At 45.9% G+C, this 25,840-nt stretch overlaps 1 protein-coding gene across 1 annotated transcript; it reads left to right on the top strand.

The window, feature by feature from the left end:
* The first annotated feature begins 689 nt into the window (after nucleotides 1-689).
* Nucleotides 690-24,535, top strand: LOC129338512 (alanyl-tRNA editing protein Aarsd1-like). Its single transcript, XM_054992813.1, is given in 17 exon segments — nucleotides 690-753; nucleotides 2,527-2,640; nucleotides 2,903-2,969; nucleotides 6,665-6,763; nucleotides 7,405-7,494; nucleotides 12,901-12,954; nucleotides 18,341-18,469; nucleotides 19,175-19,334; nucleotides 19,428-19,485; nucleotides 20,448-20,604; nucleotides 20,681-20,797; nucleotides 21,263-21,393; nucleotides 21,776-21,842; nucleotides 22,622-22,713; nucleotides 23,596-23,650; nucleotides 24,010-24,104; nucleotides 24,343-24,535. Coding segments are annotated over 17 exon segments (1,629 nt in total). The 5' UTR covers nucleotides 690-745; the 3' UTR covers nucleotides 24,479-24,535.
* The last annotated feature ends 1,305 nt before the right edge of the window (nucleotides 24,536-25,840 follow it).

Below are 25,840 nucleotides of genomic sequence, written 5' to 3'. Positions count from 1 at the left end.
AGTAGCACCTTTAAGACTAACCAATTTTATTATATCATAAGCTTTCGAGAATCAAGTTCTCTTCTTGATTCTCGAAAGCTTATGCTACAATAAAATTGGTTAGTCTTAAAGGTGCTACTGGACTCTTTTTGATTTTGCTACTACAGACTAACACGGCTAACTCCTCTGGATCTTTGGTGGAGAAGCGCTTCATGAAAGTTAAACATTACACTCGTTTTATGTCTAGAAGATTGTTCTGGTGTGCCTCTAATGCATTCTGTTTTCGGGAGGGTGTGTGCGCTTTCACAGGCGCTGAATAATGTAATCTCAGTTTTCTTTCAAAGCACTTTAGCGAGCGTTTGCAAGTGGATTTTCTCGTTTCACGTAGTTAAATGCAGTTGCAAAGTGCATTCTTCGGTGTATGTGAAAGTAACCAAGAAGCCTGGTCCATGCTGTTTTGGGCGCATTCTGACTAGGAGGGGGCTGCTAAAAATATAAAATATTACTAACTTTTCTTTCTAAAATATCGCGTGGAGTGTCTTTGATACACTGTTGCGGTGATATTCATTATTACGTTGCCACAGGCAGGAGCCCCGTGGATCGGGGTCACGAACAGCCCTTTCGCTTGGCTGGGTTTGGGGCTGGCTGGGGAAGGCTCGGATGTCCTCCTGGGAAGCCGAGCGGGGATGGGCAGGGGCAGCTGGGCGGGGAGGAGGGGGCTCCACGCTTGGCTCCGCCTGGCCGGAGAAGAGTTTCGAGAGGGGCCATGGCCTGGTAAGTGCCGGCGGGGCCTGGTGCTGGGGGGAAGGGGGCACCTCGGGGGCCTCCTGGCTGGGGATCGGTAGCGCAGACGGGTCCCCTGTGCCGTTCTCCGCTCCAAAGCGAGGGAGGAGGGAGCCTCCCAGGACGCCTGCAGGTCCAGCGCCGACCCGGCCTTTCCTCCCGCAGGAGAGAGCCCGGAGGTCCCAGGGCGCTTCACGCCCTTAAACTCGCATTATTCTGAACTCGAGGCGTGAATCTCTCGCGGACCTGCGCCGCCACCAAATGCAGGCTACGACAGGAGCGGAGTCAGCCAGCCAAACCCTCCGCCTGGGGGGCGTCCGCAGGCATCCGTTCAAAAGCCGCCGGGACGGCTGGTTTCTGCCTTCAGCCGGCTAGCTCAGGGGGAGGGCCCTCAGCTGATTATAATGCCAAAGAGTCAGCTTGTTTCTCCAGCAAAACTACTCTGTCACCTGGAGAACAGCTGCAGTTCTGGGAGATCTCCAGCCGCCATCTGGAGGTTGGCAACTGTAGCTCCTTATTTCCCCTGACAGCCTCTGCCTTGCCACCCCCAGGCAAGCCAATCACCAAAAAGAAAAACCACTGTAACCTTCTAACTACTACACAAGGGCCGTCGTCACACGGGCATCTCTTCCGTTAAATTTACAGCATATAGCGTCCTACCTGTTATCGGCACAGTAACGTTTCTTTGGGTCACCTAACAGCTCTTCGCGCCACCAGCTGTCCACACCAAAGCACTCTGTTCTGTTCTCTCTAACCGCGCAGAAGCAGCTCCCCCCCCCTTTTTAAAATTATTCTGGCGTTTAATTCCGCTATAACGGAATAACAGCATATAAACATTCTGTTAGAGCAAAACATTACGACCCTTTTGTTTTTCCAACTTTGAAATTATATAAATAGCCCTTTGCCTGCAGAAAACTCCCTGTCTGGCGTGATCCCCATCGCTGAAGACTCTGCCATGGCGATTGAGTCATTTTTACTTCAGCAGAAAGTTTGCATTGTGTTATGGCGTTATAAGGACATAATAAAATTTAAAAAAGGGGAGTCGCAGGAAGAAATGGATTCTGGGATTGAAGGGAGGGCATAGGACGTTGCGAGGCGAAATACATCGATGTGAGGCATTCACACTGAGGCACAAAATAGCGCGACTATCAAGCACAAAGCAAAAGAGAGAAAATCGCTACAGTTTTGGAATAAGGTGGGTGTTTGCCGGGAAATAGCGCCATTTTAGCACTAAATAAAAGCCCGTGTGACCACGGCCATAATTATACTAGCTAGAATAAGACAAAATTCCAATGTATATCTAAAAATGTACAACCACTGCTGTACAGACACCATGAGGGCATCTTCTCCCCTACAAGAAAAAAGAAACCAGAGAGAATGAGAATCATTCTTTGTTCTTGACTGCACTCAACACTTTATTGGATTTACTTGAGATCTTTATATATTCTAGCAACATTGTGAATTTTTAGCAGCATATACATGTATGAAATTGGCTTTTAATTCAGTGATTCTTTATTACATTAGCTTTTGTTGGTGTACAGACCAATTTCTGCGGTTCATACAATTGTTCTATTAATTATGTAATTGTTATATAATGGTGATGCTTGCTCCAGATTCTTTGTATGTATATTGGAATTTTGTCTTATTATATCTAGTATAACTTTATGTCTTAGACTGGAGTAGTTAGAAGGTTATGGTGGGTTTTCATTTTGGTGATTGGCTAATTACTATAACTCTCTTTTGTGGTTGACCCCCCCCCCCCAGGCAAGCAGCCAAAACTCTGTGGTATGACCGGCCACGCTACGTCTTTGTGGAGTTCTGCGTGGAGGACAGCATGGACGTGAAGGTAGACCTGGATGACTACCGGGTTGTGTTCAGGTGAGAGCTCAGCAAATGGCCTATACGGGTGAGGAAGCATCAGGGTCCAGTGAGGACCTTGTAGGCTGGCGGGGCATGCACAAGTCTTGGCTTTTGTCTGTGCCTGGTGTAGCTTTCTAAACCCTAGTAAGATGCCTAGGGGTCTTTTTGCAGCAGGTGCCTTTGGACCACCAGTCCTTCCTGGGGAGTAAGTCCCATGGTTTCCTTTTTTGCAGTTCTGGCTCAAGTCAGGCTACATAGGGATTTCTCCGTCTTTTTGCAGCTGCAAGAATGCTGATGGAGTGGAGCTGTACAACAAGATTGAGTTTTATGCCCGGGTGAACTCCAAGGTAAGCAGCTCAGCAAATGGGAACTTTGACCATCTGAGGCTGAGAGGAAGGTCTTGGTTGTTCTTTTTCTGAACAAGGCTTGTTCTTCTAGGCGTAATAATTGAATCTTTAGTAATATGTCTCACACGTTTACTCAAATAGGCATCAGACTAGCCAGCCTGTAATTTCTCTGATCCCTTTTTCAGAATACAGCAATGCAAAGCCTTCTTCTCTCGTGGTGTGCGAAAACCAAGAGGAGTTGCAGGAGAATGTGGCGTTTTATTGCGGGAGGCAAAGCTTTCCTTAATAGATTCAACTTGGCATACTCATCTGCATTTGCTGATGTCCAGGGGTCCAGGGGATTTTTTAAAATGTTAATTTATGTGATTTATAGTCTGCCTTTCTCCCTAGGACTCAAGGCAAATTACACAGAGCAAGTCAATACCATCAACGGGATGGGACATTCAATAAACAATACAATAAGATTTATACTGTAGAGTTCTGGAACCAACCAGAAATCTGAAATCATAACTGAAGCAGAACTTAAGTGTTAACCTCGCACATTAAACTATCCAAAAATTACATAGTAGAATCGTACTGTAGGAGCTGTGCCCTGAACCTTTTAACCAAGTAGCTATCTAAACCATTCAGCTTGTCAGTCTGCTTAGAGGGAAGACCGGAATGGGTATCCATTTAGAAAGGGACAAGTTGGGAATCTTTGGCTTGGATACCTTTCAATGAGGGTGTCTATGCCCTGCTCTGCTGGGTTGAAGTCACAGGGAAGGCTTGCTCCTGTGCCAGAAGAAGGGCAGGAGAGTTTCCATTCTTCTGTATTCACTTGAGAATAACTGGGGTGTGGAGGGCAGGTGGGAGACAGGGATGTCCAGGGTTCAGCGCTAGGCCTGAGAGATCTGCCTCCACACTTGGTTGATGAGAAGTATTGGGTACTGCCCTCTTGGCCCTCCTTTTCAGTGGAGGGGAAAGCAGCTGCTTGCTTCCTTATGGTTTAAAAGATGTAGGACGCAGGGAGGCTCTGACCTCTTTTCCCCTACTTTGGAGATACTTCTCCCTTCTTTGGAGATTCAAGGACAAAGATAGTCATTTTCTGCAGGCTAGGCAAATAGGTGTTACATTTATTTTATTTACATTATTTATAGACCACCTTTCCCAGTAGGACTCAAGGCAGATTTCATAGAGCAAGTCATTACAATCAACAGAATGGGACATCGCATTGTTCCCAGCTTTTGGATTGTCCTTTTCATGGCTAGCATTATTCAAAGGGGCTCAGGCACTTTACTTTTAGAGCATACCAGCTGGGGGCCTGCAAAGAATTGTGGCAGGAGAATAATTTGAAAATCCCCTTCCCTAAAGATTCCCCCCACCCCAGATTCCTTCTTAGGGCCTAACTACACCTGACATTTTGTTCATAGACCGATCCTGGTGATCATTTGTATGCTGCAAATTCCGTGCTTGGAACTTAATTCCCAGGCATTTACACTTCTAACAAATGCTGGAAATGTAAAAAGCATGAGGGTTCCCTGTATCATATGTGGTGGACGTGTGAGGTAGCTAGGCAGTACTGGGGGGAAATAATAAGAGTAATAAGTGAGATTTTACAATTTCAAATTAATAAGAACCCAGAACTCCTGCTACTGAACTTGGGAATGGAGGACATTCCAGCTCAACACAGGACATTGTTATTTTACATGACAGCAGCGGCTAGACTTTTGTATGCGCAAAAATGGAAAGTACAAGAAGTGCCAACTATTGAGGATTGGATTTACAAATTGCTGTATATGGCGGAAATGGACAAAATGACAAGAAAATTGAGAAACCTTGACCCAGGACAGTTCAACACAGACTGGGAGAAGCTGAAACAATATTTAGTGAAGAAATGGGAGGTGGGATGAGAACTGTGGCAGTTTGAGAACTATTGAAACATAATAAAATGCAGAGGGGGGTGACTTTACCGGGGGGTGGAGAGGCAAATGAGAATTTCTAAGCAGCTACTTTGTTAGATTATTATATATAGAATAATACATAGAATATTGATAGAAAATAACTAATTATAAGGACTGACTAACTAATATTACTTTTGGTAAAGATTGTATAATGTACTAAATTGAATAAGTCTACCTGAAGATATATATGGGTCAAATTGATTGATAACTTTTGATGATAGTTATATAGATGTATAATCAAAGTAGAATAAAAATAATAATATAATTAAATATAACTAAAGCAGAATGAAGATAAGATATGCAGAAAAAGTAACATATAGAGTATAAGTTAAATTGGTTGACTTATATGAATGTATGGTTTATATGGTTTATGGTTTATAGAAATATTTGAAATTATGAAAAATGGGACAAATTGTTTGTCTAATATGGAAGAAGGGACTTAAAGATAGGGTACAGAGTATTAAAAATAGTTAAAGAATTATTGCTTAGAATAAAGGGAAAGTATATGTTTGTTAGATAGATGAATTTAAAAGGAGTAAGGGAAAAGGGACAAAGGGTTGGAAAACTGTTGGAAGTCTACAAAAAGGGGGGGAAAGGGAGGGGGTTAGAAATTGGGAAATGGGGGAATTGATTGTAATGTGAAATTAATTGATTCTAATCCAATAAAAATTTTATTAAAAATAAAATAAAAAAAAATTCCCAGGCATTTAGCGTGGGGGATGATTTAGACTGGGACGCACAGGGAGAAGAGGCTAAAGCCATCCTGACCTGAAGTGGTCACAAGGTGGTGCTGTTTGCACATTGAGAAACATGCTGATGAGGAGATGCAAGGTTGGCCCAGGGAGCAAATCACACACTCCGGTCTCTTCAGGTCCAGGAAACTGCCGGGGAAGGGAGCTTAAGCCCCCTGTTTCCACGTGCAGTTGTCCCACTCTAAATTGTCCTCTGCACGCTTGGAAATTGAATTCTGAGCACAAAACTTGCTGTGTGTACAGTATGTGATTACCAGGATCCCAGAGGACTAAAGGAAAATGGAAAGAGTGGTCAGGCCTCTTAGAGTGGCTCCTCAAAGTGGCTCCTTTCTTTCTTTCCTGCTTCCACTTTCCCCCCATTAACTGAGTTAACTACTCACCATTCCAGGCTTCCTGGAGTGTATTTAGTTCTCCAAACAGATAAGAAAGGGAATCCTCCTAAGATACACCCTGAACAGAGAGAGCCCAAGCTCAAGGAGGTATAAACAGGAGTGAAAATAACACACCTTCTGATCTACAAACTGTTCACTATTTTATATATTTGGAATCAACAAATCAGTGTTCATATCAATAGTGTACCAAGTCCCATTCACAAAGTTCATTCAGAACATCATCATATACAGTCTGTGTCTTTTTCTTAAATTTTCAAGGTTGCCCTCAACGGAGCACAAACAGTCCATAGACTTGTAGTAAGTGGACACCACTCATTCCCCACAGGGATGGGAAGAACCCAGGCCCAGATACCGCCAGAGATACCGATATCATTACCGAGATAATGATATTGTCGAAGACACAATATATTGTCGAAGACAGCACAACTTATTTATTTATAGTTTTCTATAGCCCACCTTCCCCCTGACACAGCTGAGAGATGTTTCCGGCAAGTTTTGAAGTACTTGAGCCACCCTGCTTTAACCAAAATGAGGGCCTTTCAGTAGCTCATGGTTACAATTTCCTACACCTCACCTCACCTGCTCTTTTTCTCCAACATATTCTCTTTCAGGATTCCCAGAACAAGCGCTCAGGCAGATCTGTCACCCTCTTTGTGCGCAAGTGGAAGGATAAAGTAGCTTGGCCCCGACTCACCAAAGAAGAATTTAAGGTGGGGGCCTCCCGCCTGCTTCGCTCCCACTGCACAGCTGACAGAGAGCTTTGGTAGAAGGAAGTGCTGGGGAAGGGGGGGGGAAGTCTGTTGTGCAGCATCTGACCTGAACGTCAGGCCAAAAAGGGATGTTCGGAAGACTGGGTTCCAGTTGTTGCTAAGTGAAAAAGGAGTCAATTTAGTACACTTTAACTCTGCTTTTCCTCCAAGCTCAGGTTGGTGAACCTCATTCTCCCCACCTCTATTTTAACTTCATATTTACCTGAGATAGATCAGGCTGAGACTGTCACTCAGCTGGCTTCGTGGCAGAGTAGAGATGTGAGCCTGTCTCTCTCTGACCCTAGTCTTAGCCACTACTCCACTCTGGTTCTTGGGAAAGTTGCCGTTTTTGCCACAGTGAAGTCTTGAAGGAGCTCTTGGATCTGGGGCTGCCGGAAAGGGGCCAAATAGACCAGAATTCTTCTGGGGAGGGGCTGGAATCTCTTAACGGGGAAAAAGGGAAAAGGTGCCATGGCCAGCTCTGTCCCCCTTTGCACGGGGGATGGGAAAAAATCAGGAGGCCCCATGCTTGTTTGGCAGCTGGGCTCTGCCAGTGCAGAGAGGGGGCCATGCCGTGTTGTAACGGTTGGTCTTTCTTGCAGCCAGCATGGCTATCAGTGGACTTTGATAACTGGAGGGACTGGGAAGGAGACGAGGAGGTGGAAGCTGCCATGGTTGAGCAATATGCAGAGGTGAGTCCCACAATAAAGCCCAGGCCAGATGTCTGTCAAGGATCCGCACTACCCACCTTTGGGGGGAACAGTTCTGGTCTGCCTCTAGTTGACGCACTCTCCAGCTTTGTTGAGCAGTTCCTCGGAGACAGCAGGAAGTTCCCCCAGACAGGCGTGTGGTTGGCAAAGACCAGTTCACACGAGTAGCAGTTGCATTACGCAAAAGCTAGGAAATTGGAGCTCTTCTGCCAGAAAGCAAGATTGTGCTCGGATTATAGATGCTGTCAGTTGTCTTATTTATATATCCTTTTCCATGTGTGATGTGAAACAGTCATTTGTCTTGGCATTAATCAGCATGAGGCAAATTAGTATTTTTATAAAGTTGCATACAATTTGTGTCCAAAATGAAATCTGTCATCTGTGTCAAGCAAAGCTGATTTTCCATGACCAGTACATATTATGCAAATTTACACCTACTTATTTTGTCAGGGGGGGAAGACAGAGAGGTCTGTGGGTTTGAAAACTAAGCCCCCTCACCTGTGCTAGGATGCATGGAAGGTGACCCTCCCAAACTATGGGACTTGTGCTTGCCCAACTCCTTTTTCTGAGAGCCGCCCCCCCCCAGCCTGCCCATTTTGTAATGACAGCTGAGAGGCACTAGGCGAGCTTCCGAACTTGGTCCTGTGGCTCCTATAGTGCATACATAGCCCTGCTGGAAACCTAAGGCCATTCAGCAGTCTGTGTAGCTCAGTGCACAATCTGAACCTCCGTCTTCTGTAGCCAGACCTGAGCTGGTTAGCCCATAGAGCACGATCTAGGTTAAGGTCAGGGCTTTGGATGAGTTTGCTTTCTGTATTTAAATATTTGCGCCCACACTTCTTCCCACAAGGGGACTCAAGGCAGCTTACAAAATCCAACCATACCAACTAAGATAATTTAAAAGTCTAATGATTATATCAAAATCCCACCTCCAAAGCTCCATCTCTCTCCTAGAAATCAAAAGGGAGGTGGACCTTTGACCTTCTCTTGAAGGACAGTCTTTTTTTAATAGAATTTTTATTTAAACTATAAACAATAACATAAAAGCTATAGACACAAACACAGAGAATAAAAAACATTTTAAAAAGAAGACACACTAGCAATACATAGACAAGTGAAAAAAGAAACCCTTAAACTAAACTACAGATTGAGTTCCGATTTTCTCCGCCACAAATATAGTTCATTTTCAGAATCTCACTTTTTCATAAGTTAAACATAAACCCCTCTTTTTTTCTATTGTTCATGATTCTTAATCCATAAATCCAGATGTCATTAAGTCCTTATTATCCATTTCATGTAAAAAGTCTGAAAATGGTTTCCATTCAGTCAAAAATGTAACTAATGTCTTTTCCCTAATCAGTGAAGTAAGTTTTGCCATTAACACAAACACTTTTTATCCTCCATTCCTCCACTGTAGGCAATGTTGGAGTTTTCCACTTTTGTGCATAGAGTACTCTTGCATAGAGTACTCAAATATAAAAACAAAGTTCCAAAGCTTCTTTCCAACTGGCTGTCCATTATTCCCAACAAAAAAAATCTCTGGTTTCAACTGGATTCTAATCTTCAAAATCTTCTGAATCTATTATTGTATCTGCAACCAGAATGCCATTCTGCGGGGCAGGGGCTGTAACAGATGGAGCTCAAGGCCGGGCTGAAGGGCCTGTTGCTGCCCTGTGCACAGGAACTGTTGGGCAGAATGTTGTTATCCCAGAGGCAGAGGTGGTCTGCAGGCCTGAGAGCCAAGCTACAAGTGACGCCTGACACAGGTTGGACACTTGTCAGCTTCCCTCAAGTTTTGATGGGAAATGTAGGCGTCCTGGTCTTGTAGCTGTAATGGAGAGCCAAGCTGTAAAACCAGGATGCCTACATTTCCCATCAAAACTTGAGGGAAGCTGACAAGTGTCCAACCTGTGTAAGGCATCACTTGTAACTTGGCTCCCAGGCTTGAAAACAAAGCTCCGGTTCCTTCCCTTGGAAGGAAACCAATGCAGATGTTACATGTGCTGGTTCCTGTCAAAGACGAAGCTGCCCCGTTTTGCACCAATTGCACTTTTTAAGGAGCGCAACCTCTAGGCTACAATAGGGTGGATCAGTGTGGGTAGATCAGTTGAATCTAGAAGGAAAGATCATTTCCATGCCTCAAACAGTTGAAAAAGAGCACTTTCAGCAGCTGTTCTAACCTGCTTCTCCAGTAATTGTGGGATCAAGAAGCATCCTCAGACTTTTAACTGAGTTAGTCAGTGTCAGACCCACCTTCCCTAAAGCACGCAGCACAGTCCCTTCCAGAACCAACCGACCATCCCAACCGGAATCACGTCTAGCCCTGTGCACACAACTTGTCTATGTGTTGACTCAACCCACAGAGAGAGAGAGGGAGGGGGGGCATGCTGGCCCTACCTTCCTGCCTCTGTGCAATCTCAGAGTGCTCTGCATGGTGCACATGTGCAGCCTGTCTGCGCAGGGCTTCTGTCTGGTCTGGAACCAGTGTTAGCTGGTTCCCCCTTAAGCACAACCCCCAGGTAATGACCCAGAACAAAGATGGCATCTTCTGGCTGCTGGTTGGAACACCTATAGCTAGAGATGATCTCCTTTAGCAGCCAGACATAAATATTGTAGGGATAAAACTAATCTTTGTGGGGCCGTACCAAATAAATCCCACAAAGCAGACTCAGTATCACCCTCTGTGTGCAACCCACTGAGAAACTGAAGCCAGTAAATTTGTACTGTCTGGTAAATTCTAGGTGTATCAATAAGATGGATTGATCTACATAGTATCAGAGTCACTGAAATCCCTAATCATCATAGATAATGTGAGTCAACTAACAAAATGTAGGAGGGATCCTTCTTTATCACTGTTACCATTACCTTATTTGCCTTCAGGTGGGCTCTGTGGCATGCTTTGTCCCACTTGGCCTGGTCTCTCCCCCCCGCCCCACCATAATGAGTCCTCTTGAAGATCTTCAGCTCCACTAGCAAACCAAGGAGTTGGGCCCTCTTGAGAGCAGGGAAAGGGCACAAGGGAACTATCATATATCTAAAGCCAAGTATGCACCCTCCATTTTGGTAAAAAAAACTGCAGGGGGCACACAGGGCTAAGGTATAGGTTTCTGCAAATCCAACTTTAACTTTTTAAAATGTGGACAGTTAAGAAAACCCAATACGGTAAAAGGACATGTACAGATGTAGTGAGGGAGAAAGAAACCCTTGGGTGCCACTGTGACTGGCTATAGCCAACGACAAAAAGAGGTGAATGGGGAGGGGATAAGGAGTGAGGGTAGTGAAAACGCTAGGGGGGTGCTGGTGGAGTGAATTGCAGGGACACAAGAGCCTCGGCGGGCAGTTGGAAAAGGGCTAGGGAGAAGCCTGCCCAGGGGCTTGGAGTGGTGGGCTAAAGTTTTTGACTGAAGAATAGAGGGACCCATCAGGACTTGTGCGGAGGGGGGAATTCCTTTCCTCTCCCCCCACTTCATCTCCTGTTGCTCATTTCTCACTTGGTCCCCCTCCAGTCATTCCTACTTCCTTCCCCCACGTCACTCACCTACTCCTTGGTTTTTCCCCATTTCCCTATGGGATACTCAAAAATCTTCCACTGCATTCAGGAATCCATTTGGCTGTCATGAGATGCCAGGGCAAACCATCAAAGTCAGTTTCACCCAGTCAAGGCAGAGGAGATACAGCCAACTGTGCCCATAGCAGGAAGTGGCAGGGATATAAACTCTCTTGTGCTTCCAAGATTGCAGGAAATTTGCTTGGTACAAAAAGTAGATACAGTGCGGGCCTTTTTTTCAGGGGGTATGCGCCAGTGCAGAGTACCAACGCCTCTTTGTGCAGTACCTCTTGGGCATTTAGGAGGACCAGCGCTACTGCTTTTTTTTTTTTTTAGAAGAAAAGCACTGATCTGATGTATGACCTTTTCCATGAATGGGGCCCTGAGGATGCCCTAGCAGCTTGGCCAGAGACAGGTGCCTCGTCATTAGGGTTGTTAAGAGAAATGTTCTGAATTCCTCTTTACCTGGTTACTCCTTTAAATCCAACAATCCTTTTCTATTCCTCTTTTTAGGAATGTGGAATCAGTTTCTAATCCATTCCTTTTTTGATCAAAGAGAAATTTGGAGAGAGAAGTGGCAGGAAGGGAAGTTCTGCAAAATTTCACTCTGTAGAGGCTCAGTGTCTTCCCAAGCTCTTCCTGCTAGAGCATTACCCTGGGGTATATAACATAAAACAACTGCAAGCGCTGACGTTACAAAAGTGCGCCTTGAGAAATGAAAGAGAAATCCTGCTCTTAAAAGAGAAAGAATAAGGGGAATCAATGGCCATATGTCAAAAAGAGAGTTTCTGAAAAAGAAATTCCTTATCCCATTACAACCCTACTCATTGTGGATATTGAAGACTCCAAGACCAACATCCTGGCAGCCCACTCCCCCCACTCCAGTCACAAGACCAGCCCCTGGCAGCCCAAGCCCTGCTGGAGCCCTTCCTAGTAACCAGCAGGAACCCCAGCCTGTCTTTGCTGCGTAACACAAGGTTCATACCATCGCAACAGGCTGCTAAGAGTCTGTGAAAATCAAGAGTGTCACAGAGCCTTTTGGCAGTCCCCCAAGCCCCCAGTTCATACCCACTCATTCTGCCAGATTTGTGGCCTCTTCTAAGAGGAGGAGATAGGCAAAACAATTTTTGCTAACTGACTTGTCCTTACACAGCATCCTGTTGGTGGTGCGGGAGTCAGCCTTGAGATCTCGACCATTTTCAGGCTTCAGCAAGAGATCCAGATTGTCCAAGGAGTGTGCCTCCTATTGCCATTCACACTCCTCCCAGTTCTGTGTGGTGCCTCAATAAACTGGGGCGCCATAACAGCTCCATTTCCAGCCAGATGAAGCAGACCACAGAGCCCCCCCCAGCTCCCCACACCCTCTCCTGCCCATCCAACACAGCCCCCCCCCATCCCAAAGAACAAGCCTGAGGAATGTATCAAAGCAGCAGTAAAAACCCAACCCAACAACCACAGCCAGCTCCTAGGCTGCTTTCTAAGTAGGGCTGGGTCAGCCTTCCTTCCCGCACAAGGCAGTCAGACAAGCCAACCCTTTGGGCAATCCAATAAACAGGAGGGGTGGAGAAGATGATGATCCAGTCTGCTTTCTCCTCCCTTGCCCGTGGCTCATGTTACCAGGTGTCAAAATTCCAGGTAAAGCGTATAATTAAACATCTGATAGTGGCAAAAGAGTTTGTGGTTCTGAAGTGGCTGTGCATGGGAAGCAGGAAGGGCTGTGGACCACTGAAGCTTCTCCCCGAGAATGCTTGCAGCAATCCTATTGGAAAAAGATCAATTTCTTCCTCTGGCTCAATATACTATTGGAATCGTCAACAAAGAATGTTTCTGTCCCCATCCAGCTCTTGCAAAAGGTCAAACCTAAGGAGGCACCCCCTGCCATGGATGACCTCGACGTAAGTACTCCCTGTTAGTGTGGAACAAGAAGGTACGCATAGACTGCATTTCCAAATGCTTAATGCAACTATAACATCTTCTGGCAGTGTGTATACAAGCATGTTTGGAAGTGATACCACAGAAAAAAGAGGAGGCGGCAATTCCAAACCCGAGGTTCCATTTTAAGGGTTACAAAGGCATAGGCCCAACCCTACCTCACCAGGTTGTTGTGAGGCTAAAATGGAGGAACACTACATAAGCTACCTGGGGTCCCCATTGGGGAGAAAGGTAGGTTATAGATGCAGTAAATAAATAGGTAAGAAAAAGGGCAATTTTTAAATGCAGGGCAAGCAAAAAAAATGGTTGTGTGTAAAGCAGCCAAGATATCTGAGTGGAACCCACTAGCTCAGCAGGAGTTTGCTGCTCTGAAAGGCACTGGATGATTTCTTCCCATGTCTGGCTGAATGAAAAGTGCAACCTGAATATACAAAGGCAGGAAGATTACAGAGGTGGAAAAGGAAGGGACCGCTAAAGCGACACGTAGGAGACATTTAGACATGGAGGAACAGAAAAAGTGTGGTTGGAGATTGCCACAGCCATGGCTGGGAGTGGAAAAAACAGGGGGGGGCAGAGCAAGGCGGGAATTGTTATGGGTGAGAAGCAGCAGAGCTGGGAAGGAGCTCCTGTGTGGCTTGAGCAGAAGGGAACATGGAGCCTGCTGGAAGGTGGGAGGAAACGCAGCAACACAGCCAGAGCTGCACAGAGGCAGGATGGCAGGAGTGTGTGTACTTGGAGGGGGTCTGAAAAGTCTCCCTTTAACACCCAGTGCTCAGACATTCCCACCCATCTTATATCTAATTAAAATGTGTTCACAGATTCTGATTGAAACTACTTATTCCAATGGTCAGTAAAAGGGAGTCCTCTACTGAATCTGTCTTTGGAGGATCCTGTTCCATGAGAGGTTTTATCCCATTAATAGTCTGTACTTTACGGAACTATCTCTTGATTTTTGGAAGCTTAGACTGTATCATTCTAGCCATTACCATTAGAAGGGATACAAAATACCATTGCATTTGTTTTTGTTTTGGTAATCACTCTGTTTTATATCCCAGCAAAAATATTATTAGCAAGTAATGCTCCAAATGTTCAGGCTTTTCTCTGGGATATCTGGTGGTTGTGTACAGGAGATGGGCTGCATTTTGTTGTAGGATCCCAAAGGGAGTTAGCCCTTCCCTGATAGCTCCAGAATTTTTTGAGAATGTAGAACTGGGTATCTGCAACCCTCTGGCACTGGAAACCTTCTCTTTGGGATCATCTCCATGAGGCTCAAGGCAGGCCTTGGGGCTGAAGGGTTCCTCTGCTTCCATGTCTATGTACAGTGAGCCAGCGTTGGATCATCTTTATTTCCTTAAAAAGGTCAATAAGTTGTCCTGGCCTGATCAAGACAGCACCTGAGCTGTGCCATGCCAGTGTCTTCTAGGACAGGAGAATGTAGCAGTTTTGAAATAGCATCCCACTTTCAAAGTGGCAAACAAGTGAGATCATGGGTGCAGGACCTCCTCGGCTGTCCAGCACTGCCCCTCTATCCCCCAAATTGGCTCTTGTTGCTAGACTGTGAAGTGGTCGTTGACCAGGGAGAGTAGATCAGTGCAAAGGGGCATGGTCAGTAGCTTACAAGCTTTCACAGGCCTTGCAGAATATCATGACATGAGGTGCTGATCTATCCCTGTCTGTTCTTCTTTCTCCAGGATGACATCTGAAAACCACAATCCCCTGAGAAGATCTTCTGGGCAACCAACTGTGGTGTAGCTGCACAGTTCTGCTCCAAGACATCCTGTAGGGATGCCAGATTCTGGGATATTCAGCTGTGCTAGAAGGGCTGTGTTGGGACCTCACCTCCTGGCCTCCTCCTCAGATGGTGGAAGTAGTTTGTACTGCACTCTGTTGCCTGATTGTTTGGCTTTTGCTTTCCCAGCTAGCCCCCCCTCCCCCGATTCTGACTCTTCCCCTCTCCTTGCTCCATGTTCTCAGGTCATCCCCCTCTGTTAAGGATGCTGTGTATGAAGGCAGGAAGCCATTCAAAACACTGCCAATAAATAATGATAATAAATCCAACTTTGTTGGCTATCATCTATTTTGACAGTGAAGAATGACTTGGGGTAGCCTTAATTGGTGCTGGGCTCAGTATCTCAAGTAGAAAAGGGTAGTTTTGATTTGTCTTCCTACATCCAAAGGGAAAGATTTAAGGCATACCTTTCCAAAGATGACCATATTGCATGAATCCACCGTCACCAAGTTCTCACTGGGTCCACTGGGGAGAGGATTTGGTGCAAAGGGAGATTTCCAGAGCCATGCCACATATACAGTAATTAGATCACACTTCAGGGGAACAGAATTCAGGATCTGCCCAGACTGTCCATCAGACATGGGACATCAGTTTAGGAGATGTGGACAACTGCATGCAAGTGGCTTGCAACAGTGCAGTCCTGAACATAGTATGTCTGCTGGAGTCAATAGGTTTAGAAGGTGGTAACTCTGCTTATGATTGTCCTGTGTGTTCACAGTGGGGCGGGGGGGGGGGAAGGGGGGATCCAGCTCAGACTGCTGCGGTCCCAAACTCCTCTTAACTCATATTTTCTTTTTGTGGAAGGATCTTCCCCCATTCCTCTCAGAATTGAACTATAACAAATCATTCAAGAATGCATGCAAATACTGGCTCAAAATGCACACTGAACAGCCTCAACGTATATGTCTGCAATGACAAAAAGTACTTAAGGAGGTGTAGAATTAACAGTGAAGTTCCAGAAGTCCATCAGAATTTGTTTCTCAAATTTACACTCTAATTCCCATCATTCATATATGTTTGATTAAAGCTATTTTCTGCCTTGGTGAGGGTGGGCTTTTGTTTGTTGATCTGCCATCCTGTGCCTGAGGTCTGGCTACCATCTGGGGACAAAGTACTTGCTTCTGTCCCCAGAAGTCATCACTGGCTGGACCAATCCAGGGGCAGATCCGATGGCGAGAGTAGCCTTCAAAGCAAAAAAGGAATAGCTAACAAGTAGCCAGTCCCTTCACCCAACTGAAAGATCTTGAGCCAAACCACATATAGAAGAACTCGAAGAATCCAAATGACTTGGTGGGTGCTTCAATAGGTCACACGTCAACTCTGCCACTTCCTAACACTGCTGGGATGAGACTACTGTTAACATGATTAAGCAGTTGAGTCGTGGTTGGTGGGGGAGTATAGCCTTCTACGCCTCCAATTATGTTAAGGACCCCCAGATATAGGATTTATTAAACCCTATTTCCCTGATCTTACTGACCAGAGAGTCTGGTGAGATAACTTTGTTAGGAGGTTTTGTTTTGTTTGTTGTTGGGGGCTAGTTGGAAAAGTGGAGGGAGGAGGGGATATGGTTAATAGGGGGAGTTGCTTCAGCTTTATGCAGTTTATGACAACAATCTGAATTGTTTATAATTTATATATGTCATTATTGAAAAACCAACGTATACTGATAGTAAGCTTTTGGAAATCTTTCCTATAATTATCTGCTACTTCAATGGTTTTGTCATAGAAATATACATTATCTTAGATGGGCAATATGTTAAGTCAGTCCAGTTGATTTAAGCATTTGGAAATAGATGTTTATTGTATGTGATATATTTTTTTAAAAAGTTTGATATATTAATCCTGATCATTGATCATTCGCAACTGAAATAAAAAATGTAAAAGAAAAAAAAGAGAAGAGCCTACTTGGCAGAACATCCCAAGAAGGCAGAGTCTAGGGTTCAAAAGCAAGACAGACAGGAAAGCATCTTGTCACCTTCTCACTTGCTGACTTCTTTTTGGGTGCCATGATTCTCCAAGCTCTGAGAAGCCATTCAGTTGCTGAATCTCCTATGATGGGACTTCCAGAAGATACAGAAGCCAGGCATGCAGAAGCCAGGATTCTTGGGCATGGCACAAAAACAGGCATCAAAGAGATGGGGGGTTCTGATCCCAAGGAGTTTCCAGACGTTTTTGCACAAAAAAGGAACCCGAAAGGGAGGCAGGGAAAGGGCAACTGCCAAGGTTGCTTGGAGGCTAGGGGCTTAGGGCTGCCTCTTTCGTTGGCAGCCCCCCCTCTATGGCGGGGTGTGTGTGTGTGTGTGTGTGTGTGTCATTGTGTCATTTAATTGGTCTTCACCTTCTGCAACTTTTTATGCCAGTCAATGCTTCAAGCTGGTTAATGCATCACCCTGCATCACTGCTTGGCCTTTGTGTAGTTCCAGGCGCTGCACAGCCTTGGGACGCCTCCCAAACGGAGCTGGGCGTTCCCTGGGGCAATATTTCCCTATAGGGCCTGACTCAAAAGTGGGTACCAGCTTTTTGCAGTTTTAATGATTAGTAAATCCGCTTCCCCCCCCCCCCCCAAGTGCGTCCTCATACCAAGTAAATTTTGACTTGTGTGTCACCTATCAAAAAGGTTGTGGACCACTAGGTCATAATGGAAGCGTCCCCCCACGCTAAGGCGAACAGAGCCTGGCTACGTTGCCAGTCGGCAGCAGCGCGAACGAAGTCAAAGGCAGACGGACCGCAGAGAATGTATTCTGTTCCCCTCCGCTTGCCGTAGGCCGGGCGGAAGTCGCAATTGCCAAGGCCTCAGCAGCGGTTTCTCTGCTCCTCCGGTGCCGGTTACCACCGCCATGGCGTTTATGTGCCAGCGAGATAGCTGGCTCCGGCAGGTGGGGGTGGCGACGCTCGTGTGGGCATGTCGAGGTCCGCGCAGATCTGGGCAATTACTGGCTGGGCACATTTGCCTGATTGCAGTCTGGGGGGGGGGGCGAAAGAGGGAGTAGCACCCCGCCCCCCCAGCTAAGAAGTCCCCCATACCGGCTAGAAAGGAGCCTCCATATCGCGCATGTTTCTCCCCCACCTCCCCGGAGTTCGTACATGGAACTATTCTTCCGGGCGGGGCCTGGAGATCCCCCAGAGTTGAAGCATCTCCAGAGATCAGTTCCTCTGGAGGACAAGGCAGCTTTAGAGGGTGGACTTTTTTGCATTATAACCCCTCTCCCCCGCTTGAGATCCCTCCCTTCCCCAAATCCTGTAATCTCTCCAGGATTCACCCAACAATCTCCAGGAATTTCCTGAGCCAGGTTTGGCAACCATACACTTTCATCCTCATGACAACCTGTGAAGTAGGTGAGGCTGAGAGAATGACTTGTTCAAGACCACCCAGGGAGCTTCGTGAGGATTTGAACCCAGGTTCTAGTCCAGCGCTAAAGCTTGCCCCTCTCTGGTTCTTCACCAGTAGGCATGTGCCAAGCTTTGCTCTTCTGGGTGGACTGCCCAGTGTGGGGTGCCCTTCTGTTCACTGCCTTGTTTATTATCCTGCTCTGTTCACATGTTGCTTTCTTCCTCCCCAGTTCACAACCAGGGTGGTTTCCTGCTGCCCTGCCCAGTTAGTATCTGAAACTGATGGAAAGAAGGAAACGCTGCAGGGATTCCATGTCGTCCTGGAAGACACCATCCTTTTCCCAGAGGGTGGAGGGCAGGTACTAGCAGTTGCTCTTGGGCCAGGGTCATGTCCTGTGTCTTTTAATATGTTACTTAAGATTTAATGTTGAAACTGTTCCCTTTGGGCCAGACAAATGGTAGAGCTGTGCCGTTTTTATGTTTGCTCTTAAAGTGGCACGTTGTGGCTATGCAACCTTTATTTACGTGTGTGTTACGTGCTATCAAGTTGCCTCCAACCTATGGTGACCCTATGAACGAAAGACCTCCAAAACATCCTGTCATTAACAGACTTGCTTAGATCCTGCAAACTGTAGAACGAAGCTTCTTTTATTGAGTCAAGCCATCTCATTTTAGGTCTTCCTCTTTTCCTACTGCCTTCCACTTTTCCTAACATTATTTTGCATATTCATGTGCAATAAAAATGGTGACATATTTTAAGAGCTCTGGTATGGCAGTTTACATCTACTGGAAATAAAATCTGCTGTCTATAACTTTTTTTTTTTTACTTAGGTTATTTTAAAAGTTTTCAAGTGACTTGCAGAGTTCCCTTATGCACAGCAACTTCCTGAGTTAACACAATTTGATTTATTTGTGGCAGGGGATAGAAAGATTAGCATTTGCAAACAATACTGTGCCTTAGACCTCAGAATCTTTGAAGAGAAGCCAGTGAGCCTCTTTTGCACGAAGGCCAACTCAGCAGGTTGCCCCAGGAACATGGCCAGTGACTTCCCTTTCCTCCTCAGCCTGATGACCGAGGGTTCATTGATGACATCCCCGTACTCAGAGTCACTCGACAAGGGCCAGATGCACTACATTTCATCCAAACACCCCTTGAGCCAGGCAGCGAGGTGCAGCTAGTGCTGGATTGGGACCGACGGTTTGACCACATGCAGCAGCATTCAGGTGAGAATGAGACACCTAGGAAATTGGGGTGGAGTGTTAAAAAAATAGGGAGGAGAGGGGGTAACAAAGCTACTGCTGAGTTGTCTCTTGCAGGGCAGCATCTTATCACAGCTGTGGCAGATCAGATGTTTGGGGTCAAGACAACATCATGGTGAGCAAGACAAAGCTCTTCCCCATTTCTTTCTTCCCATATGTATATGCTCTGGGGAAGAGATGGCCCAAGGCACACCAAACAAGGTACTCTGGGCTCATACAGCCGCTGGCCAAGTCCAAGCCCAGCCCTTGTGGCAGATCTGAAAAACTGTCTCACCTTATATGTCCCTGTGAGTCACCTCCAGTTCTCAGGCTGGTCATTGACAGCTGTTCCCTTCCATAGGGCATGAGGGCATGCCCTCTCTAGAAGACACTGCAAGGGTGTTTTAGTTGCTAGTTCTTTGCATGAAGTGTAGGGTGCAGGCATTTTTAAGATTGTATAGAGTTTGTGTATTTGTTTTAAATTTGTGGTTTAAGTGAATCCAGAACACAGGTTCATCTCACGTTGTCTACTCTTTCTGACGGTAGCTCTCTAAGTAGAGAAAGGTCTTTCCCAATACCTGACATCCCTTAACAAGAGATATAAGGAATTGGACTTGGGGCCATGTGAATGCCAAGCATGTATTCCACCACTGAGAATCACTCTTGGAGAGCTGAGAGAGAGAAAAATGGTTCCTTTCCCGCAAAATTCTATTGCAAAATGACTTTCAGAGTTACTTTCACTATTTCCTACATCATTTTTTCCCAGTTAACCTTTGGCAATATCTTAGTCCATCAACAGCAATTCTGTGGACTATTGATAGTAAATTAATTAGCATTATTAAGTCTTATTGTCAGCTTTGATCAAAGGTCAAAAATAAAGCATGTCATAACCATAAAGGAGCCTAGAGTCTGGCAAGATCTGTTAGTGTTTTGCAGTAGTCTTTTCCTGGGAGTAAGCCTCACTGAGTAGACCTGTTTAGGATTGCAATTTTAGTCTAGTTTCTCTCCTTAGGAAAGGGGGAGATAATATGAGAGGTGGCCAAGAGGGCTTTCTGCCCCCCCTCCCCATGACCTGTGCCAGCCCTTCCTTCTCTGCAGGGAGCTGGGTCGTCAGCGGAGCAGTGTGGAGCTGGACACCCCCTCGATGACAGCAGATCAGGTGGTGGCCCTTGAGGAGAGTGTGAACGACAAGATCCGTGCTTGAATCCCTGTGGTGGTGCGCCAGTTGACAGTGGGCGATGCAGAGAATGACACGGTGAGCAGGATCCAGGCTGTGGTGGAGACGGAAGGTGCTGCCTGCTCATCTGCTCTAACCTGGCATTGCCTTGCAGGTGAGGAGCCGCGGCTTGCCAGATGATCACACCGGCCCTGTGCGGGTAATCAGCATTGAGGGTGTGGATGCAAATATGTGTTGTGGCACGCATGTCTCCAACCTCAGCGATCTGCAGGTGAGGCATGAGTTTGAGACATCAGCCTACTGAATCCCTTCAGGTGTCAACATGGGGCTATCCGGTTTGGGTGAGGACAGTTTTCTGCCCCATGCTGGCAAATATATTTCCCTAAGAAGTGATGGGATGAGATGCATTTCCTTTTCCAACCCACTTAGCATTTCCCAGTCAGAGGAAACATGTTTTTGTTTTAATAATAATAATAATAACATTCGATTTATATACCTCCCTTCAGGACAACTTAATGCCCACTCAGAGCGGTTTACAAAGTGTTATTATTACCCCACAATAATCACCCTGTGAGGTGGGTGGGGCTGAGAGAGCACCAGAGAGCCGTGACTAGCCCAAGGTCACCCAGCTGGCTTCATGGAGGAGTGGGGAATCAAACCCAGCTCTCCAGATTAGAGTCCCGTGCTCTTAACCACTGCACCAAACTGGCATCAAACTGTTATTATGCATTTGAAGGTTGTTAAGCTCCTGGGCACTGAAAAGGGGAAAAAGAACAAGACCAACTTGATTTTTCTTGCTGGAAACAGAGTGCTGAAGGCTGTGGGGCAGAGTCACGCCACCGAGAAGGCTCTCACATCACTGCTCAAGCAAGTATCCAGCTGCTTCTTTCCTACTGGACACACAAAGCCACTCTTTGTTAACCACCCACAGGCCTTGATGGCAACACTTCTGAGGGTTGGGATTTTTCTCTCTTAAGGTGGGGTAATGGTGAGATTTATAGAATAGCTGTTTCTTTATAGTTCTATGAAGTGGATTCCCCGCCCCCGCCCACATGTACCCTTGGGGCTGAAGATGGGTAACAAGTTTTTCAGCGGTCACACCTGAGCAGAAAGATGACAGTTCAACCATTGTTGTTATGCATTGAATCCTGCACCCCCATTTACTGTTACCCTTCCTCCTGGCCTGCATCCTGTTAGCAGGGCACAGCACCCCTCTCTGAGGGATCCTGGGTTGTCATTGTCATTTCAGAAACGGCCCTGAGGAGCATGTAGAAGCTGTGAAGAGGCTGCAGAACTCCTTGAAGCAACTTCAGAAGGTACAATTGTGTGAACCTCTGATGAGCCCCCCAATGAGACCAGTCAGCACGTGGCTTCTCAGTGGTGGCTGAGGGATCCACCACCAGGTCTTAACTGAATGTGAAAGAGGGTCATGTTAATCAGACTGTCAACGGGCAGCTTGTGAGAGTCCAGTGGACAACAAAAGGAGGATGGAAGCCAGGTTGAGGAAGACCTGACTTGTAGACCTTTATAACAGACAATATTCAGGATAGATTTGGCTGGGGCAGCAAAGAATCATACGCCTTGGAGCCACAGGAAGCCAAAACCTAGAGCCAAATGGGGCCAGGGAAGTCCTGAAAAATAGCAGGGGAGAGGGAGCCCAATCCAGCCTTCGAGCTTTTCAAGCTGGCTAAGGCCTTTGTCTCCCAAAGACCCCTGGAGGTCTGATATCCAGATTCCTGGCAGATACATTCAGGTAGGTAGCTGTGTTGGTCTGCATTAGAAGAGCAAAATTTGAGTTCCAAGAGTAACTTCAAGATCAACAAGATTTCCATCGTATAAGCTTTTGAGTCAAAGCCTCTTTTGTAAGAATCTTGGATACTTATACCCTGAAAATCTTGGAAGTGTTACTGGATTCAAATCTGGTCAGATATACTACAAGAGCATCTGCAAACCTTTGCTATGTCCAGGAACTGGTCTGGTGGATCTTCTGAAAGCCCACGTTCAGCTTTGGCTTTGCTGGGGATTCCCTACCTCTTCTGTTCCTCTTGAATTCAGCCTGACAGTGTCTGCATCATGTCATGTATTTTCCTTTCAGAACAATTTGAACCTGCAGAGAGATCTGGCTGTCCTAATTGCTCAGAAATTCAAAAGTAGCCCGTCTCGGGAACCAGTGTTTGTGTTACACAGGTGAGGATAGCTCAATATGGGCATTGTATGTGATGGAAATAGAAGACTTGAATTTCATATCCCTACAATCTAAATGCCCAGTAGGAAGGGAAATTCTGCATACCAGGAAACTTTTGCCCCATAATATAACATTGACGAGAGGAGGATCCACAAGGACTTGGGGAGGGGAAATCCCATTCGTTCCTCCAATCCTCCTCCCCGTGTTGGTTCTGCTTCTTCCCCATTGCTGCCCCCCACTTCCCTCCACCTTCCATTGCTTCTGCTTTACCTTCTGGCTGTGACTCTGCTTCCTACCTCCACCAAGTGCCACTTCTGTTCCCCCCTTCTCTCTCAACAGCTCTCCTCTCTCCCCCATGGAGCCACCACAGTTTCCTTTTCCACCACAGTCCCCCCACCTCATTCTACTATGACATCCAAAGCATGTGTGCTTTTGCAATGTTTGCAGTTGTGCAAACATTCTGCAAACCTTGGTTTTCTCAGGGCTTAGCAGAATCTTATTTCCTAGCTCTGGGGGTGGGGGGCACAACAGTGTGGATTTTTTGATCCACTGAGGTGGGTGGCTATTAAACATAAGGCTATTCAATATAAGGATTGTAGCAGAGGTTAATGCCTGAGAACTTTTTTATTGCAATAAATGGGTGGTGGGTTTTTTTTTACTTTCAAAGTGAAAGATGTTATGTTTTTACTTTAAAAATTATCTGTGAAATTTTGAACAGAATACTTTAAAAATGATCCTCATATCAGTCCAGTTATTGCCAACTTTTGTCATATGGAGCTGAGGGATGGTTGGCATTTTAGAGATGCAGGTTTAAGTTCATGTCTACTAAATTTATTGGGAGGGAGTTGCAGTGAGATTTTGGAATGTTTTGTCCCTTCCTGCAGGAAGGATGGTGATTCTGAGTTCATGAACATTGTGGCGAATGAAATTGGCACAGAGGTGAGTCTCTTTCAGATCAGATGTGCTTGTTTCTGTCTTATTCCCCACATTGTGTGCTCCCTGCTGAAAGTCTGTAACTACCCCAGTAATCTAGATATTTCAAAACACTCTTATTCAGAAATCAGAAAAGCCTGGATTTTTAACTTTACTGAGGTTTCAGAACATAGACGACACACATTAAAGTGAAACTAGAAGTACGTTAATTGGCAGCATTAAAGGAGAAGATGAGGGCAAAAGAATTAATAATTCTGTGGTGAAAATATTCCTACCAGCCCAGCGCTAGCACTTAGCAAGCAGCAATTAAAATAAAGATGTTATAGCAATAGAGGCTGTCAACCGAAACTTGATCTTTTCCACAGAAAACCCTCCTTTTCCTGTCTGTGGGAGATGAAAAGGCCGCTGGGCTTTTTCTGCTTGCAGGGCCTAATGAAGCTGTGGAGAAATTAGGGCCCAGGTGAGTTGCTTCTTCTTCAATGCCAGTCAGAGAAATGTTGGTGGGAGGGACAGTCTTGTGTGTTACAATCCTTAGAATGGTCCTGCCCTGTGGGGGTAACGAGAGAGAGTCCATCTGGCAATTCCAGAGCTGACAGCAAATCAGCCAGAATATCATTGTGGGGGAATCTGATGAACCCTTGAGTGAAAAAAACCTACCCCTGCAGAACTCACCAACTTCTCTTGTTCTTTCCCGTAAGGGTGGCGGAACTTCTGGAAGGGAAAGGAGCAGGGAAGCGCGGCCGCTATCAGGGCAAAGCCACACGGATGAATCGTCGGGAAGCAGTCACAGCTCTCCTGTGGGAGTTCGCTAACCACAACAGCTCAGAGCAGTGATGGCTTGTTCAACCCCACTTCTTCCTAAATTAAAACAATAAAATGGTGGCCCTTGTGTGTGTTCTTGCTCTGTCTTCTGCAACCTATGAGAGAGGTACCCAAAGATCTGGTTTTGCACAGAGGCACAGTGTTGCTGAGAAGAGTGCCTGTGGGAGTCAATTTTCTGTATAGGTGGAGGGGTGGGCATACAAGCCATGCTATGGATACAACTTTCCCCTAATACACAGGGTAGCTTGGAAAGATGCTCTGTCAGTATTCAGAGGCCCCTTCCCTCACAAATTTGTCTTTCCCAGAAATGGGCTCCCTTTCAGCTGCAGCACTTCACAAGTATACTTTTATCTCTATTTCTGGCAATTTCTACTGTGCCTCTGTCAACTCCCATTAAGGGTGGGAGCTGAAGCCCACTTACGCTTACTCTGTGTGATTTTTCTCCATTGCCAATCATTCCAGTGCAGTCAAAGCAACAGGCCATGTGGAACATGCTGTGCCACAGCCGAGGAGCCTCCAACAGAAAACATTTAAAGGCTGAGAAAATGTCCTCCTTAGAGGCTACCAGGAGCATCTACAGGCACATGTAATGGATGGGAAAGAAACTAAGTAGTTCAGCTGGATCAGACAAAGGCAGACATTTCTAGAACATCCAGAAGCTAGTGTGAAGGGAGAAGAGGCTCAATGGCAGACAGAGGGTTCCGTTGCGTCATGGTGGTCAATAACCTTCCTAAATGTGTCTCACCTTCCTTTGAAGCCATTCCATGTGTCTGTGTCTTGTGTAGGGAATTTTGTTGTTTACAACTTGTGAGAAGATGTAGTCCTGATTATTCTTGTGTCCTGAATCAACTGTCCTTTAATTTCATGGGGTTAGGCTAGGATTGAGTGTGACAGGAGTGGGAGGGAAAGCTCTTTTTCTGTCCATCATGCATAATTTTATAAATCTCAGTCATTTCTTTGCCTCCTTTAATTGTCTCTTCTGTGCCCAAAATCCCTCAGACTGGATCCAGCAGCCTCTAGCCTTCTGCTACTCTCATCTGGAGCCTCCAACCTTTTTTATGTTGCCCATCTACCTCCACATACCCTGACCCATCCTCAGTGTCCTTCCTTTCCGTATAACAATATATCTACCTGCCCTACCTCACAAAGACGGTGTTCCAATCTCTTAATCCTCTTGGTTGCCCTTTTCTGTACCTTTTCCAGCTCCAGGATATCCTTTCAGGGATGGCATGACCAGCACTGGAGAGAGTATTCTGGCTGTGCCACCAATGTACGTGTGGGCATTACAGTGTCAGTTGTTCTATTTTCTGCCCTTTCCCTCTCTATCCCTAGCCTGGGATCCTTCTTTTTCACTCCTCCTACCCAAGCAGTCAA

The sequence above is a fragment of the Eublepharis macularius genome, chromosome 12 (assembly GCF_028583425.1).
Source record: "Eublepharis macularius isolate TG4126 chromosome 12, MPM_Emac_v1.0, whole genome shotgun sequence".
NCBI classification, from domain to species: domain Eukaryota; kingdom Metazoa; phylum Chordata; class Lepidosauria; order Squamata; family Eublepharidae; genus Eublepharis; species Eublepharis macularius.
Note: the sequence above shows the minus strand (reverse complement) of the source record. Positions and strands in the feature narration are given on the sequence as shown.